Source organism: Peromyscus maniculatus, chromosome 20, assembly GCF_049852395.1.
Source record: "Peromyscus maniculatus bairdii isolate BWxNUB_F1_BW_parent chromosome 20, HU_Pman_BW_mat_3.1, whole genome shotgun sequence".
In the NCBI taxonomy this organism is placed as follows: domain Eukaryota; kingdom Metazoa; phylum Chordata; class Mammalia; order Rodentia; family Cricetidae; genus Peromyscus; species Peromyscus maniculatus.
In genome coordinates, this window is record NC_134871.1 from 8,746,144 (window position 1) to 8,759,492 (window position 13,349).

Below are 13,349 nucleotides of genomic sequence, written 5' to 3' on the forward strand. Positions count from 1 at the left end.
TGTTAGACTGCAGCCTATAAGTCATTCTAGTCAATTCCCACATATATATGGAAAGAGTCATTCTGTAAGTTCTGTGATTCTCGAGAGCCCTGACTAATACACCTACTATATCCAGTAAGTGAAGGCCTACTAGATTCAACTACTGACCTACTAAACTCAACCAGTGACTAATCAGAAGCAATTGAGGTAGTGTTAACTACTGGTCTAGACCAGTGGCTCTTGACCCCGTGGGTCATGACCCCTTTGGAGGTTGTATATCAAGTATTTACATTATGATTCATAACAATAGAAAAATTACAGTTACGAAGTAGCAACAAAAATAATTTTATAGTTGGGGTCACCACAACATGAGGAGCTGTATTAAAGGGTCACAGCATTAAGGAAGGTCTAGAGGTTGACACCAACATTGATTCAGCCACTGACCTTGACCAGACCACACACCTTATGTTAACTACATGGACTTTTGTTTCCTGTACTAACGTTGAGATGTTGCCTCCAGCTTTCCAAAAGAAGCCAGTGAGCCCACAGATGGTTATATGACTTTCCCGATAGCTTTCTGATTTAAGATTTTCAGCAGAGGTATGGAAAGAAGTGAGTTCACCTCAGTGTATCATTATAAAACATAATAAAAGTTTCCATTATCACTGCACTCCCCTTCACTTTCTGAGGAGACTAACTTAGAACAAGCCTACCGCTGCCCTTCTGGGGCTTATGTAACTGTAGAAAATGATGGAAGTCTGAGGATGCTCTCAGCAGACAGAGTAAGGAAGTGGTCCCGCATGAGAGCGGTTGTCAGGCATTTATGAGCTCTACCTTTACACTGTGTGGGTTTAATAAATAAATGTTCATTGGGAACAAATAATTCCTAGTTTTGGAGCGTTTGATAAAGTTATGATTTTATTTTCCTAATTGGTTTCGGTTTAGACCAGCGTTCAAATAATTTAAAATCAGCTAATGAACTTGTCAACAGGACCCTTAGAAAGGGTAAGGAAAGTTAAATCTACGATGGTGGCAAAAATGTTAATGGACAATCGACAATTAACAGGGAGTTAACGGATACTGGTTTGCCACTTTGACCCCTCAGGAACAGGAAATGCATAATGGGCGCCAAAATATCTTTAAATAAAAATTTTCTGTATTTATGGACGTGATTCGATTTATATCTGTAGATGCATAAGAGATGTCGAGGCCTTGGGACAGCGGGGCTTGAGAGTCCCCTGCGGGTCTAGTTACACATTTGCAGTTTAAAACGCAGGGTGCAAATGGGTCGCGTTGGCTACGGACACAGCGCAACGTCTCGGTTTGGGGACCATTTCCAGCTCCTAGCCCCTCACCTCGGTTATACCTGGCGCCTCCTCCTCCACACTTAACGCCCCCTCCCTTCCTTCCCGCTCTTCTCGTCTCACCCAGTAAATCGTCCCTCTGTTCTAAATGTTTAGAGACAAACGGGGAAACCAGGAGCCAAACCGGTACATCTCGCTTCGGCCCTCAAGCCCCGCCCACCGACGCCCGGACCAGACTTCCGGGTTCTGCCTCCGCCGGGTCCCACTTCCTCTGACGCAGCGGGTCAGAGGTGACCGGCAAGATGTCGGCCGTCAGCGGCACTGAGCGGCTGTAGCGCGGCTCATCTGGGTGACAGGGGCCGGGCGGAGGCGGCTGAGAGTGGCCGAGGAGGGGAGGCGAGGCCGAGGCCGGGTGGCCGGGCGCTCAGGGTGCACGGGCCGCTGCCGGGAATGCGCCACAGCCCCCCGAGCAGCCGGCAAGGCGAGCCCCGCCGGAGCTCTTCATGCCGCCCACCGGCATAGAGCCCTCCAGGATGAACAGGAAGAAAGGAGACAAGGGCTTCGAAAGCCCACGGCCGTACAAATTATAAGTACCCCGCCTACCCCCCATCTCCCTGGTTTTCACCCGTCTCTGATTTTTCTTTTCTTTGTTTGCATGAATGACTTGATGGGTCTGGGGAACGGATGGGGAATTAAGAGTCCACGCCAGTGGACCCGATGTTTGCAGAGTGGAAACGTTTTGAATGACAGCATTGTTCAGCAGATTTAGGCGCCTCCCGCCTCCCGCCTCCCGCCTCCCGCAGGCTCATAAACCCTTTTTAAAAGTACTGCTATAGTTTTGTCAAGATAAACCTTTGCATGGGCTCTTGCTAGATTTAAAATAAGCAGATTACTCATTTAGTACACTTTGAAGATATAAACTTAGCAAGTTTGGTGCGGTTTTTGAGCTGCTTAGAACATAGTTCTTATTTGTACTTGGGTACAGCTATGCTTTTATTTAATAATAGTTGTTTTCTTTTCTTTTTTTTAATATACAACCCATCAGGTCGTCTGTATCAACAACATAAACTTCCAGAGAAAATCTGTTGTGGTAAGATCATTCCCAGTCACCATAAACAGTTTAAGTCGCCTGTCACAGTTCTTAGAGATTCTGTAATCTTCCAGATGATGGATGGTGCCTCAAGAATAAGAAATTAGAATTCAAGTCTGTTTGATTGTCGTATACTTTTGCTATATATGTTGCTTCTGTTTTCCCTACCTCTATCTTTTCCTGATTAAAATGTTTAATACATTAACTATGTCGTGGAATAGACAGTCTTTATAGTCAAGCACTTTCACATCATGCATAAGACAAGAATAAGCCTGTAGTGAGATTTATCCCGTGAACAAATTAAAATGTACACACATTGATTCATTTGGTTATGCTTGCTGGTTTTCACTTAATCTAAGCTCATTTATTTAGAGTGGTCATTGAGTGATTGATAGGGTGATTTAAGACAATTTTGGGCTAGGCATGGTGTCACACAACTTAAGTCCTAACACTAGAGGCAGAGGCAGACAGATCTCTGAGTTTGAGGTCAACTGAATCTTCATGGAGAGTTCCAGCCCAGCTAAGACTACATGGAGGGAAGGGGGGGAGGGGTCCTATGTATTTTGGGATTTCTGCTACACTGGCTCATGGTTTATACCTTTTCTTTTTCTAGCACAGGATCTTGCTGTGTAGGTCAGGCTAGCTTCAAACTTGTGGCCATCCTCCTGTCTCCACTTCTCAAGTCCAAATGTTACAAGCATGTGTTACCACCAGCTCAGTGTGTACTTTTAAATACACTGCTTTTCTTCACAATATTTTTGCCTTTGCTTGTTCTGATGTCAACCATGGATCCATGCTGATGGTCTGATTTAAGAGTGTGTGATTCTTACTTGGGAATTGGGAGCATAATGACTGTAGAGTTTTTGAAGAGTTGGTCTAAAAGTTATACAGAAAATATTCACGAACTTTATTTAAATCCCTTGTGCCCAGAAGATTATAGAATAGCAGGAACAGATAGGTCTAGATCTAGTTAGCATTTTCTTAGCTTTTTTGATTTATATCTAAAAGTTAACAGTTAAAATACTTTCCAATAGTACATATCTCTTAGGGTGTCTGTGTAAATGTTTCCAGTAGCATTCTTGTCCTCAGAGTTGGTATCAGGATTAGAGAGGACCTCAGAAGATAATGTGGCACAGATGTGTAGAACTAGCCATTATGTCCAGTCCTCTGTGCCGATGGTTTGATTGCTCCTAGATACTTCTGTTGGAACCTCTAAAATCTTGGTACTCACTACATCTGAAACATTTGATGCCAATCAGGAACATGAAAATCACTGCACATGCATTCCATATTTCACCCATCTTTCCCATTGAGTCAGTGTAGGATGTTGCTAAGAGTGTTCAGCAGTCAGTTGTATCATAGAGAGTTTTTTAGATGGACTGCACACCCCTCGGGTAACATGGCAGAGGTGTGTATCACGTAGGACTGCTTGGCAGGAAATTGGTCAGCATTTGCAAGTACTGCTGCTCCTGCCTGCTTTTGCTTTCTCTGGCAGTACTTGCTGATCCATATTTCCTCATTTAACTCTCATAAGGAGACTCACACTTGTTAGTTTTAGTAGTGTAGTTTTTTAAAGCCCACGGTCCTTGTGCTATCAGATTCTTTTATATCAACCTTCTGGTTGTGACTGCCCCCCACCCCCACCCCATACTATTTTCTGTTCCTCCAGCCTATTGTGGTTGCAGTCTGCCTAGAAATTCTTGTATTTGAGACTAGTGTGTGTTTCACTTTTCTAGTCAATGACTTATTACAAATTACACAGTTGAAGGAAGCACCAGACTGGTAAAATCTAGATAAATTGTACTCATTCAGCCACTGGTACAATTAATGATTGAAATTAAGATTCTTGGAGAGCACTCACATGTATGTAGCTATTTGGAATTTTATCTTTGGAGGTAGCATATATAAGTAGCAATTAAAGAAATATGCTCTAAAACATTCCAGCATTTTTTGTTTTTGTTTTTTTCTTTTGGTTTTTCAAGACAGGGTTTCTCTGTAGCTTTGGAGCCTGTCCTGGAACTCACTCTGTAGACTAGGCTGGCCTCGAACTCACAGAGGTCTGCCTGCCTCTGCCTTCCAAGTGCTGGGATTAAAGGCTACAACTGCCCAGCTTCATTCCGGTGTTTTTTAATAGCTGTTCTTTATCTTTACAGGGATTCGTGGAGCTGACTATATTTCCTACAGTTGCAAACTTGAATAGAATCAAATTAAACAGTAAACAGTGTAGAATATACCGAGTCAGGATCAATGACCTGGAGGCTGCTTTTATTTATAATGATCCAACCTTAGAAGTTTGTCACAGTGAATCAAAACAGTAAGTTATACACCTTAAGAAGCTTATGTTTATGCGTCATTCTGTCAGTTGTTTTTAATGATTGTCATGTTAATGTTTTTCAACAAGTTTTCCACCATTATTATGTTATATAATTTCTGTTACTTTTACTGCATTAAAAATTTGGCTCAAGGATTTTCCCACTTTTGTCCAATGTAGTAAGTTATTAAATTTTCCTTCCTCATACTACAGCTTTAAAGAAGTATTATCTGGCAAGTTTCAGTACATATTTTTGGTAAATTGTCTTACCCAGTTTTCTGTTTTAATGTTATGTGTTTACTTCATAAATACCAGAAACTAGTTTGAATGAATTGGATGGTCGCCATCATCTTCAGACCAGAGACACTTTAAAGTAGTCTTTTAGGGGTTGGGAATTTAGCTCAGTGGTAGAGCGAGCGCTTGCCTAGCAAGCGCAAGGCCCAGGGTTCCGTCTTCAGCTCTAGAAAAAAAATAGTCTTTTAAATATTTGCACTCTATTGAGTATCTTAGGAAGTACTGCATCTGCTGTCAGCTGTATTTGCGGGCATTCCTAAAAAGTCTTCGTAGCACTGGGTCTTACTATTTCTGTGCTTCTCGGTAGGTTGCAGTGGGATGCCAAACTCAGCTTTAAACTCTTTTCAGTCAAGATGGTATTTTAACTGGCCTAGGATAGTGTGTCATATTGCCTTAAAGCAGAGTTCTCAAAGTGTATTCCCAGACAAGCAGTATCACCATCACCTAGGAACTTTTTAGATCTGTCAAATCTCAAGTATTAGCCCAAACCTACTGAATCAGACAGCATGGATTCCTTCAAGTTGTGCTTTGCAAGCCTTCTAGATGATTCTGATAGAGTCTGAAGCTTGAGAACACTGTAGCCAGGGATTAGAAGACTTGGGGACCCAGGTCTTAGCCTTAGACATAATTATGATGCCAATAATCATTGGTTTAGAATCTTTCAAGCTCAGGAAGGAGATAGGAAAATGGTGTTGGTAAAGTCCAGGGACCCTCTGAATTATTCCTGAAAGTTCCCTTTTCATGAAGGTGAGTTGCTAAAACCCCAGTGTTCTTACTACACTAGTAGAACTGACATAAAAAAAACTTGTTATGAAACTATGTGCATATCCTGTTCTGCTGAAGAGAATAAAATCTACTACAGAGTAGTAAACGGCATTACCGCTAATGAGTGGAAGACAGGCCTATAAAATCCCATTGTTGTGCCAGAGGATAGAATACCTACCGTATTCGGCCTTGAACCCTGCATTCATGATAGAGTAAGAGGCTAATCACAAACTACAGTGTGCATCTGTTCTCACCAGTAATTTGTTGGGAATGGCCAGCACTCAAAGAGAATGGCCTGGGATCTGGGATAGTGTCCCTAAGAAACAGCAGGCATCCTAGTCTGTTGAGGAAGTTAGCTTTGCTTCGCTCTGTATTTGAAGAGAAACCTCATCTTTTAGTGTATGCGCAGGCTAAGCTAGCGCTAAGATAACTCCTAAATGTTTTTTCCAGTGAAGTGGATGATGAATCATCACTTTCATTGTGTGAAGAAAGAAGTTATAAAGGAAAATCTTTTCAAAGGTTAGGCCTTTGGTGGATCCAGAATATACTTGATAATCTCCTTCCGGTTAGTAACCGATCTTAGTAGATAGGTCATTCAGTAAGTGTTTATCTAGTTTTCTTGCTGGCTGTAGAAACTTAGTTGCTCTTTAAGAGAGAAGGGGTATATGTTTGCAAATTGGTTTGTTTTGAATCATGGTCTCATTATGTACCCCAGGCTGTTCTGGAACTCACTGTGTTGACCAGGCTGGCCTTGAACTTGAGGTAATTCCCCTATCTCAACCTCTCAAGTGCTAGAATAATAGCTCTGAGCCGCCACAGCTGGTCAGTATTTGTTGTTGCTTTTCCTTGTCTTTTTTCTCTGACTTGTTCAAAATGGGACTGCAGTGGGCTTTAGAGAACAAAGGCTCTAAAAAGTAACTGAACAGTTAGTGAAAAGGGTAAAGAAATGCAGTTTATACATTGTTACTTAATCACTACCCAGTTCTTAAGAGGACTTGCTTCTGATGTTTCTGGTTTTCATAACAAAGAGGGAAGTGTTCGTTTATATATTGTGGTGTTGAGAAGGATCTTATGTAGCCCAGGATGGCTTCAGACTCACTTTGTAGCTGAGGGTGACTTTGAACTTCTGACCCTCTTACCTACCTAGTGCTGGAGTTATAGCTGTGCCCTAGTTAATACTCCTGTGTGCCTGGCAACACTGTAGTTTGTAGACTCAGAACACACCCAGAAACCTGTTATTTCAAAGAAACTATTTGATTTGTATGAAACATACTTCTTTAGTTTATAAAATACTTTAATAAAATATAAATATACTTGAAATACATCAGTATTTTTAAAAATTGGTCTTTGATGTTTGCGAATGGATGTATACACATGTATGCAGGTGCATACCCTGTGCAGTCTTTACATTTATATTAGAAAGCTGATATTAAGAAAGTAGTGATTTTGGCATTCCAGAGTTAATGAAGGATGTGAACACAATGATCACTTTAATAGTTCTTTTTAGCTGTTGGGTTTTTGTTTTTTTTCTTTTCTTTTCATTCCTTTCCCTCTGTCTCTCCTTCCGTCACTTTCTTTTTGTTTTGGGCACAGGCTGTCCTTGAACTCACAGAGATCTTCCTGTCTCTGCCTCCAGAGTGCTGGGATCAAAGGCGTGCTCCACCATGTCATGTTATTAGTTCTTATCACGGGGAACAGCATCAGGAGTAGTTAACTTGGCTAAAAAGAATTCTTAACAGATTGTGTAAGAAGGCATAATCTTTAGAAGTAATTGATGTCCATTGATATTAGAAAGATCTTGGTGAAATGTGTGGCTACTTATTATTACAAGTTGGCTTTTTATCTCCCCAGGAGAAATCTCAATTATTTTTCCAATGCATATGCAGCTGCTGTTAGTGCTGTGGATCCTGATGCCGGGAATGGAGAACTCTGCATTAAGGTCCCATCAGAGCTCTGGAAGCATGTTGATGGTAAAGCACCAGGAATGTATTACTACACAGTAAAATAAATCCTATTAGATGGAGAGGCCAGAAAGTTAGTGATGCCTGAACTGTACACTAACCATGGTTGGAAAGTGATTTCCTTGGATAGGGTCACCGATTGATAGGAGTACATTAGCTGTTACGACTGTTACAAAGTAACTGGTTTCTCTGTTTTCTGAGATGCTAGGAAACCAGGGCTTTGTAGATGCTGGGCTTCTCTGTTACAAGGCTGTGCCACCAGCTCCTTTCATTGTTTCTTGTTTTGTTTTTTAATGAAACAGACTTTAAAAGTCATAGGGATAGAGCCTGTGTCAGGTAGTGTCAGAGCCCTTTGGAATTGTATCATTTTTGCAGCACTAATGGTCCTAAAAACCCTCTGGTTCAGTTTCTCCTTGTTGCAGAAGAGCATCCTCATGTCCCACAACCTCAGTTCACTGAGCTCATCTGTGGTAGAGCAGAAGCTAGAACCTGGGCTCCTGCCACATGTCCTGTACACTTGGTGTTCATCCTCTCTAAAGCCTTATTTCCCTTTCTTTAAAAATGTAGCCATTACAATTATTGTTTAAAAACTCCTTCCTACCTTTATTTAGTCTCACAAAAGTCAAGGAAAGAAGAAAGAAAGCACTTTGTTTTCATTGTGTTTGGGAGCAGGTGAGAAAATAGTGGGATTATTCAGTTTAGGCTCATGTAGATGCTTATTGCATACTCACAGCGGGGAATTAAAATAACTACATTTAACAAGGCTTTTCCTATATAGATATAAAATGTCATTTAGAAACATGATAGATGATGCAATTTCTTGAGTAATCCTCCCCATCCTACCTTCTGTCCTGTACCCTCCAAAGTCAAATAGAGTTAACAGTTTGGGAGAAAACACAAAAGGAGAAAAAACTTGAAACATAGAATTGCAATTGGCTTTGAAAGGCCTTAAAGCATCCACATTAGGGGTTGTGGAATTTTTTCTGAAAATATCACATGTCAAAAACTTTGAGAAGAGAATGTGATGCTCCTGGTGCTGTGCTTGTGAGAAACCGGAAGCAGCACTTAGATTGATTGGAGGCTGGCCATCAGCTAGTGTAAGTGTTTCAGTGGAAACACTAAAAGCCTACATTGTGGCAAGTGGTATGGCGTCTTTGTGTTTTTGTTTTTGTTTTTTTTTTCTCAAGATAGGGTTTCTCTGTGTAACTTTGTGCCTTTCCTGGAACTCACTTGGTAGCCCAGGCTGGCCTCGAATTTACAGAGATTCGCCTGGCTCTGCCTCCGGAGTGCTGGGATTAAAGGCGTGCGCCACCACTGCCCAGCGGCATCTTTGTTTTTATGTAGTGGGATTTGATCCCAGGCCTCTAGCATCTAGGCAAGTGCCCTACCCCTGGAGCCACATCCCAAGCAGCTCTGTGGTTTCTTAATCTAATGCTCAGGCTATGGTTCTCATTGGTGTATCTTCAGTATATAGGTTACTGTTGCTTATTTGTGTGTCAGTGAATGGATGTATTTATTTGTTTCAGAGTTGAAGGTTCTGAAGATACATATTAATTTTTCTTTGGATCAGCCGAAAGGAGGTCTTCATTTTGTGGTACCCAGTGTAGAGGGGAGTATGGCAGAGAGAGGTGCTCATGTCTTCTCTTGTGGGTATCAGAATTCTACAAGGTAGATTATAAATTCATATATTTCGATTAACTTCATTTTTGTGATTGCATTTTTATGTATTGAATATGCAGTGTATTTATTTATTTAGAATGACAAGTGTAAGCTTGATTTTTTATTTTTCTGAATCATGCTGTACTGCTTATTCCTTTTCAGTCTCATCATTTCTTTCTTCATCTTTCCCTTTACGGACCAGTCCAGAAATAATCCATCAGCTTGGTTCTGTAGCTTGATGGTGAAGTTCAGCATGCATACAGAAAACTGTCCACATTGAAATGCAGAAACATAGTAACTTCCCACAAATGAACAAATCCATTGACTGAGCTCACACAGAGATCAGCACAAGTAGCATCACCATTTGGCAGGGCCTCTCTGCCTCCATTCAGCATTCCCACCTGGCATTCTGTCTAGTTCCTCTGTTTCTGAAATACCATTGATTGTGCTCGGTTTTGAACTTTAAGTAAATGCACTCATTCATGCATCGTGCTCTTTGTAGCTAGCTTTTTGTTGTTTAATGTTGATAGGTTTACCTACATCTTTATGTGAAATTGTAATCCATTCATCCTCGTGTTCTGTAGTTGACTGCATGTTTTTGAAACATTTTATAATGTGAGTACTTCCCTCAGATTATTAATTCTTTTAAGCCAAAGATTATGTTTTAGAATTATTTATATTTTGGTGCCTTGTACTGATTCTATCATATAGTAAGACCTGACCCGAGATTTTAAATGTAAAGCATTTTCTGTACTGTTAATCTGTTTGTAGATTTTGGTTCCCATGTGTTGATTCATACTCTGAGTTGTGTACATGGAAATTAGAATTTACAGTAGATGCTGCAATGGTAGCCGTGTCCAATGGAGATTTGGTGGAGACAGTGTATACCCATGATATGAGGAAGAAGACCTTCCATTATATGCTTACTATTCCGACAGCAGCATCCAATATCTCCTTGGCCATTGGGCCTTTTGAAATACTTGTAGATCCGTATATGCATGAGGTAAGTCATTTCACCTATCTTGTTCTTCTCTGCACTTTTTCTCCTTAGGAAAAGGAGGCACTAATAAAATAGTGTTACCTTTAACTGTCAGGATTATCACTAAAAAAAAAAAAGGTTTCACGTCACATTTATTTGGAAAGAAAACCAGTTTGGTGAGTTTGTTTACCAGGACTCTAACCCTTCCTCAGTATGCTGACGTGAGATAAATCTTACTACTTTTCTTCTTTTTTTGAAAGGTCTCTCTCTGCAGCATAGACTGACCTTGAAGTCATGTGGTCCATTGTACTCTGTACTGCAGTTTTTCTAAATTAACTCTAAATTGCAGTTTTTCAGCTTCATGGGGCTGTGACAAAAAGGATATTAGTAATGACAGTTAATTTTAGCAACCAACTTAACATGCTAGCCAGCGTATACTTCATTTTTTTTAATAATGGTAAGCACTGGGTTAGAAAACAGATCAAAATTTTCATATATTTAAAATAGTTTACTTATATTTACTTACATTTCTCTAATCATAACATATTTCCTGTTAGCTTTGACTCCTTTTGAGGTATCTACTTTTTTAATCTTGACCTTTCAGACTTTTAGGTTTATTTTGTTTTGTTTTGTTTTGATTTTTTTTTTTTTTTTCTGAGACAGTCTTCCTTCATAACCAAGTCTTGCCTCAAACTCATGACAGTGTCCCTGCCTCAACTTCCTGAGTACTGAGGCATGCACCATTGCATCTGGCTTTTATCTGTCAAAGTTTTGCCTCCCATGCAATGATTGTCGACGACACCGTCTTCTAGATGAAACCTTCGTAGGTTTCTGTTTGTTTTGAGGCAGTCTCACTCTGTAGTTCTGGCTGGCTTTAAACTTGTGATACTCTGTTTACTGCGCTGGAGATGATGGGACCTGGGAGAATCGAGCTGATAAATGATTCTGACTAAAGCCTCTCTCATGCAGTAGCCAACTTGATTGAGAGCATCAGACAATCTGTACTCCGATGGTAGAGTAGAGTCACAGGTGTAACGGGGACATTCACAAGGACAAGGTGCAGGTGGCTGACAAGCCATTTGTGGCCACACATGGCAAAAACATGTTTTTCCATGGAGGCATATAAACAATAGCCAGTTGTAATGAATAATCTGAAGTAAACTCACTCCTGTCCGCTGTACTTGGGAGTGCCTTGAAAGCACATTCCAAGAACAGTTTCAAGTTTTTGAAGAAACTGAGATCACATGACTCTTGTGTGGGCTTCTTGGGGTTTTCTCACAAGCACTCAGAATTCTCCTCACACAACTCCATTCTCGGAATGTGGACAGACAGTGTCAAGAGCTGAGATTCCCGATTTGTGCCAGTGTCCCTGGGTTCCTCATTCATTCGGATAGAATTGTTTCAGGAGACAGTCTATGATACTTGTTTGGAATCTAGCTTAGTGTGAGAACCATGACTACTATTTCTCCCGTGGGTCTCTTTAACCTCCTCGCTACCAGTGTGTCTCCCCAGTGTTCTGTGCCTAGCTGACACAGTAGAGGGTAACGAGGGTGATTGTTCTAGGGGTGCAGCTTGTTCTGGTCAGCATTAACCCTATGCTGAGGTCTCACTATGGAGCCCGGGCTGGCTTTAGCCTCCCAAGTTAGATTTGCTCTTCTGAGCCACTACCCAGGGCAACAGAAACTCTTCATTCCTAGATTCAGGGAATTAGTGGTACTTGCCTGGCATGTGAAAAGCATTAGATTCAATCTTCAACATTGTACACTCGCAAAAATTACTAAAATATTACTATAAAAATATGCAATATTTGCTAGGTTTAGACACATGAGTAAGAGATTATGCTAAGCCTTAAATTTTAATTCTTTCTTGTTTATGAAAAAGAGAAAAAATTCAATTTGGAACCAGTTTTATTTTCATTGTGTGTAAGCTTTTAATAAACTTATATAATCCATTTAAAATTTAATTTTTAGTACAATGAGCATTTTGTAAAACTAATCTGAAAAGCCCACTAATTTTACAACAGCTATTTTCATTAAGAAATGTATTAAAAGCTAAATATGTCCTTTCTTTGAGATGATTGTCCTTTTACTTTGCAGGTTACACATTTTTGTTTACCCCAACTTCTTCCATTACTTAAACATACCACGTCATACCTTCACGAAGTTTTTGAATTTTATGAAGAAATTTTGACTTGTCGATATCCTTACTCCTGTTTTAAGACTGTCTTCATTGATGAGGCGTACGTTGAAGTGGCTGCTTACGCTTCTATGAGTATTTTTAGGTTAGTGTCTCTTCAAATGGGGAATGCCTAATTAGGGTAATGATAAAAGGAAAAGCTACTGACTGTATGATCAGTTTTAAGATTGGTTTTGAACTTCAGGTGATCGAGTTTATAGTTAACCTGGTGTGTTTAAGAATGTTAGAATGTTGGGGTTGAGGATTTAGCTCAGTGGTTGAGTGCTTGCCTAGCAAGTGTAAGGCCCTGGGTTTGGTCCTCAGCTCTTAAAAAAAAAAAAAAAAAGAATGTTAGAATGTAGCTTCGTGCATAAGGAAGTAACACATCTTAGTGTCTTTTTCCAGAATTATCCTTCACATTTCCATTTCTGGTTTCATTCTTAGTGTTTAATGTTTGTAAATGTTTAATTTCCACATTTATGGGTCATTGGTATCTTTTTGTAGCACTATAAAAATGTACTGGTAGGAAAGGCGCAAAGCTACACAGAGAAACCCTGTCTCGAAAAACCAAAAAAAAAAAAAAAAAAAAAAAGTACTGGTATCCTCCATTTGTTGTTAAAAAAACAAAGCAGATTCTTTTTCTTTATTTTAGCCCTCCTTTTCTGCCCTTTTTTGTGGGTATTCTAAATTTATAAGTTTTAGGTGTCAGGGCCTTCCCTAACTCATGTGTCACATGAGATTCTAATACTGTGCATTCTCCAGAACACGGTTAGAAAAACTGAATGGAGCAGTGTATTTGGAAGTAAATAACAGAGTGCCAAAATGTACTGGA

At 40.1% G+C, this 13,349-nt stretch overlaps 1 protein-coding gene across 3 annotated transcripts in view; it reads left to right on the forward strand.

Annotated features, from left to right (window-relative positions):
• Positions 1-1,649: 1,649 nt before the first annotated feature.
• The window catches only part of Taf2 (TATA-box binding protein associated factor 2), a 66,442-nt gene continuing 54,742 nt past the window's right edge, over positions 1,650-13,349 (forward strand). For 2 of the 3 annotated variants that reach the window (XM_016000930.3, XM_076555767.1), the window contains exons 1-7: positions 1,650-1,869; positions 2,319-2,373; positions 4,527-4,687; positions 7,595-7,713; positions 9,231-9,372; positions 10,135-10,366; positions 12,439-12,623. In XM_016000930.3, coding sequence (XP_015856416.1) covers positions 1,787-1,869; positions 2,319-2,373; positions 4,527-4,687; positions 7,595-7,713; positions 9,231-9,372; positions 10,135-10,366; positions 12,439-12,623 — 977 coding nt within the window. In that variant the 5' untranslated portion in view covers positions 1,650-1,786. The remainder of the gene's footprint in view (positions 1,870-2,318; positions 2,374-4,526; positions 4,688-7,594; positions 7,714-9,230; positions 9,373-10,134; positions 10,367-12,438; positions 12,624-13,349) is intronic. The other variant, XM_006982388.4, reaches the window with a different exon arrangement.